Here is a 5,000-nt window from a genome sequence, read left to right on the forward strand (position 1 = left end):
CCGACACACTTCTTCCTCCTCCTCCGCCTGCTGAATTCCTTTCTCTAATGATAACAATGACAAACAGAATAACAATAATAACGTGTGTGTTGGTGCTTACGCGTGTGTATGCATATATGAATGTGTGAATGTATAACAGCCGGTGATGAACTTCGCCAAATCCAGACAGCACAGAACCATACCCAAGTTAACTGTCCTTAACCCGACCAAGACCAACGTGACCTTGCCTTACCAACCCGCGGGAGGAGGAGGCAACAGGACTAGAGATGCAAGAAAGCTATCTTTGTTGTGTAAAGATAACTACAATCGAGTGTTTTGTGATAATGATAACCGAACGACCTGACTGATCGACTGACTAGCTGACTGACTATGCAACTGACTGACTCATCGACTTACTAACGGACATACTAAGTATGTTAATTACTGACTGAGTATGCAACTGGCTTAGAACATCGTCCCATTTCCGTAAATGTATAAAATAGGGATAAGATAGATAGATAAACGGTCAGATAGATAGATAAATAGATAGAAAGAGATTATTAATTGCTATAAACAAAGTAATGATAAATGATAATGTAAATAGGGAAAGTATCACCACCACCATCGCCACCACCTCCACTACCATGCACTACTACTACTACTACTACTACTACTACTACTACTATAGTGAATCCACGAGGAACTGGCGGATTGGGGGGTTTCTGCGGGGGTCTCTCCTCCCGTACCACTCTGCCACATCTCTTGTCTCCAATTCTGGGATTAGAGTCAAGGTGTTTAGTGGACCACCATTAGCCTCCCTTCTCCTCCTCCTCCTCCTCCTCCTCCTCCTCTCTCTCTCTCTCTCTCTCTCTCTCTCTCTCTCTCTCTCTCTTCTCTTCTCTTCTTCGGGGACGAGAAAACAGGCTGTCTTGGTGACCTGTTCGTCATGCACTCATGATCCAGTTTGGCGCAGACTCTTTCAATAGTTCTTTCACTAACATTAGTGGCTCTTGTTGTTCTTGCAGTTACTCTTGTGAGTGGTATGATAAATCCTCTGTTGTTTTTTTCGTCTAAAAAGTACTTGTTTACATTGTAAATGAGTTCTTTCTCGCGGCTGTGCAGCCAACGACGTGGAGAGGGAGGGAGGGGAGAGGCAGAGGCGGGAGCGGGCCACCCATGGGCCCACCTGCTGACCCTTCCATGACCTTGAGAGAAGTGACCTGGGCTCTGGATGTGTAGAATAACAACGTTGGAATACAACGCTATCAAGTGTCGTGGTATTTATACAAAATATTTGTTATTATCTTAAAAACGAAACAATCTTAACGCTATATGACCTTATTGGAATATCCAATTATTTAATGAAATTCATTTAAAGGTAGTAAATAGCTGACATATGAGAGGAAGCGAGAAGTGTTGAGAGTGTGTGGCAAGGTGCGGTGCGGGGCTGACCCGCACCTCTCACCCCCCAATCCGCCAGTTCCTCCTGGATTGACTATACTACTACTACTGCTACTACCATGGTGCACTACTACTACTACTACTACTACTACTACTACTGCTACTACCATGGTGCACTACTACTACTACTACTACCATGATGCACTACTACTACTGCTACTACTCCTACTACTACTACTACTACTGCTACTACCATGGTGCACTACAACTACTACTACTACCATGATGCACTACTACTACTGCTACTACTACTACTACTACTACTACTCCTACTGCTACTACCATGGTGCACTACTACTACTACTACCATGGTGCACTACTACTACTACTACTACCATGGTGCACTACTACTACTACTACTACTACCATGGTGCACTACTACTACTACTACTACTACTACTACCATGGTGCACTACTACTACTACTACTACTACTACTACTACCATGGTGCACTACTACTACTACTACTACCATGGTGTACTACTACTACTACTACTACTACTACTACTACTACTACTACTGATAATAATAATAATAATAAACCACTCACCTCGCTCATCTCTTCCACGTCACGCCGCGAGGAGACGAGCAGAACAAACGCCAAAACAAGAGCGAGGAAAGGAAGACCAAAGAACGATGCGTCGGGTGCCGAGGAGAGCACTACAGGTCGCCGTTATCACGAGTCAAGCCACACAGACACACAGACACGCCCACGACAGCTTCTTAGGCCTCGATGGTGCTTCGATTACGAGGAAAAGAGACGAGGGATGGCTGAGGTCTGATCGGAAGGACTATGCGTGTGTGTGTGTGTGTGTGTGTGTCGGTGCGTTTGCGTGTGAATGTGTGTGCGTCTGTGCCAACCTCCTTCCCCCTTACCCCCATCGTCGGTCTCCATGTACGATAAGATAAGTGATATTCCGCTTCCAACAGCTGACTAACCCGTTGCTGTGTAGGCGTATCCTTAACCATGATCTGCAGTTCTTGGGAGGGACTGCATAGAACCTACATTAGCCTGCAGAGCGCTTTAAGTAAGGTTTGTCCATTGGGTGAGTTTAGAGTTTGTCTCCCCTATAAGCTAATGTTATGCCGTTTTCTTCGATAATACATAGAAAATGGATAGTGTAGCAGAGACTAATGTGATTCCCGTCAAGCACTGATTTATTTCTATACTTATTTTTTTGAGAAGAGGAGGAGGACAAGAATGAAGAGGAATACGACGAAGAGGAGGAGGATGAGAGGGATAAAAGAATAGTGGCAATGATTACGATGATAGAGGAAAACAATAAGGAAGACATAAAGAAAATGGAAGAAGACAAGGAGTTGAGTGACAAAACAATTGGAAGAAAAGGAATATAAGGAGAAGGAAGGGGAGGCGAAGAGGAGGAGAAAGAAGACAACAATAAGGAGGAGGAAGACGAGGAGGATGAGTGGGACAAAACAGAGGGAGGAAGATAAGTGGAATAAAAAAACGGGAGGAGGAAGAAGAACAGAGAGAGGAGTAAGAAGAGGAGAAAGAAGATAAGAATAAGGAGGAGGAAGACGAGGAGGAGGATGAGTGGGACAAAACAGAGGGAGGAAGATAAGTGGAACAAAACAATGGGAGGAGGAAGATGAGCAGAAAGAGGAGTAAGAAGATAATAATAAGGAGGAGAAAGACGAGGAGGAAAGGGAGAGGGAGAAAACAGGAGGAGGAGGAGGAGGAAGTGGAGGAGGATATCAGGTTTAGTTTAGCTTTCAAACAACGGTGCACTACGAATGACCTTTGAATTAGGCAGCTGTTTATATAATTAATTGTAGCTCATCATCGTCATCATCATCTCACTATATCATTTCACTGAAGGGTATAGGTCCCTAACAACTCTTTTATCGTTCGTTTCTGTCCAATGACTAATATAACTTGTTCTCTGACTCACAAACTAATTCTCAGCAGGCTATTTACTTCCGAGATTTCCTGATCATATACAGACATTGGTAGAGACAGACAGACATATAGATTAGCATACACATATATACAGGCAGATAGATACAATAGATACAGACAGACTTATAAACACGCATCATTACTTAGAGACAAACAAATATGAAGATAGAAAGACAAACAGGCAAACAGATGGACATATAGAGAGGCAGACGAACAGACACATTCAGAGTAAAATAAGTAGGGAATCCCGACTGACAGACAGACGGGGAGATGAGTAGCACACAGACAGGCAGACAGACAGATGAACTTGGCCTTGAAGATTACAAAAGTCGACACCTCTGCTCAACACGAGAGAGAGAGAGAGAGAGAGAGAGAGAGAGAGAGAGAGAGAGAGAGAGAGAGAGAGAGAGAGAGAGAGAGAGAGAGAGAGAGAGAGAGACTATGTACACATTTACAATATGTAAGATGTAAAAATAAAGAAAGAAAAGAGACTGTGTGGCTGACAGGTGGGCACCCGCTATTTTTTTGTTCCTCCGCGATACACAATCCCGCCAACTTTGTTGGGTATTTCGCTAATCGCTAATCCGCAAAATTTCCGGCTTCGCCGGTCCCCTATCGGTAATCCGAAAATGCTAACGCCAATATTTTTTTTTGTCCGCAACAGTCCGCTAACCATTTTTTGTCCGCTAACCCTTTAAAAGCATAACTGCCTAAAAAATTTATTTACAATTTATACATTTATTTATTCAATATATCTTTATATATAACAGAAGTTTTAATACAGCAATAAAAAATACTGAAACCTTATTACAATCATTAGTCATTGTTGTCCTTCCCTTCCTCCTCCTCCTCCCTTTGGGAACAGCCACTTCCCCTTCAAGAGGTGCATGTTTCCATTGACAAACATCAGCTTCTCAAAGTTATCATGACTCAGGGATGGCCTCTTGGGGCTGAGGATGTCAGAGCCCAAGCTGAACAATCTCTCCACAGCTGCGGAGGAGAGGACAGGCGTGTTGTACTTGAAGTAAAATCCGGGACGCTTTAATAAAAAATAAAAAAAATTCCGGGACAGTGCGTGAAATCAGGGACATTTCCGGGACAATTTTATTTCCGGGACGAACCATTAAAATCCGGGACTGTCCATAAAAATCCGGGACGTCTGGTCATCCTAACGTAGAAGTTTCTCCACACTTTGAAGAATATTTTTGAATTTCCCGGAAATTACATTGTTGGCGGTTTTTTATAGTTTGCGTTAGTGGATTAATACTTTGGCATTCTGCTACCAGCAAATCCGCTAATTTTTCAAGTTTTTCGCTAACCCTATTCCGCAATTTTATTGTTAGTCGGCTATTTGCGGAATGCCCACCTTTTGCATCTAAGAAGGAGTGTGTGACTGTGTGTCGCGTGACGGTGTGTGTATGTATGTATTTGTTTTTGTAAATAATATATAGATGCATTATGCATAAGAACAAAAGAACGTAGGAGTCTGCAAGAGGCCGGTAGGCCTGTACAAGACAGCTCCTTTGAACGTAAGCTCCCGTGTATCTAACCCCACCTAATATCGCTGTCCATGAATTTAACTGATCTATTTTTTAATGTGACAATTGTATTGGCACTCACCACGTGACTGCTAAGCCAA

At 43.0% G+C, this 5,000-nt stretch overlaps 2 protein-coding genes across 10 annotated transcripts in view; both read right to left on the bottom strand.

Annotated features, from left to right (window-relative positions):
- Positions 1-5,000, bottom strand: part of LOC126995986 (caspase-2-like) — a 59,773-nt gene that overhangs the window by 37,917 nt on the left and 16,856 nt on the right. The window lies entirely within an intron of this gene.
- LOC126995985 (uncharacterized) overlaps positions 1-5,000 on the bottom strand; it is a 57,375-nt gene that overhangs the window by 19,482 nt on the left and 32,893 nt on the right. Inside the window, exon 1 of one of the 4 annotated variants that reach the window (XM_050855939.1) lies at positions 1,991-2,370. The exons of 2 other annotated variants lie outside the window; for them this stretch is intronic. In XM_050855939.1, the coding sequence (XP_050711896.1) occupies positions 1,991-1,999 (9 nt within the window). In that variant the 5' untranslated portion in view covers positions 2,000-2,370. Of the gene's footprint in view, positions 1-1,990; positions 2,371-5,000 lie in introns of those variants that run through there. One more of the 4 variants, XM_050855942.1, reaches the window with a different exon arrangement.

This window comes from Eriocheir sinensis, chromosome 9, assembly GCF_024679095.1.
Source record: "Eriocheir sinensis breed Jianghai 21 chromosome 9, ASM2467909v1, whole genome shotgun sequence".
Lineage (NCBI taxonomy): Eukaryota > Metazoa > Arthropoda > Malacostraca > Decapoda > Varunidae > Eriocheir > Eriocheir sinensis.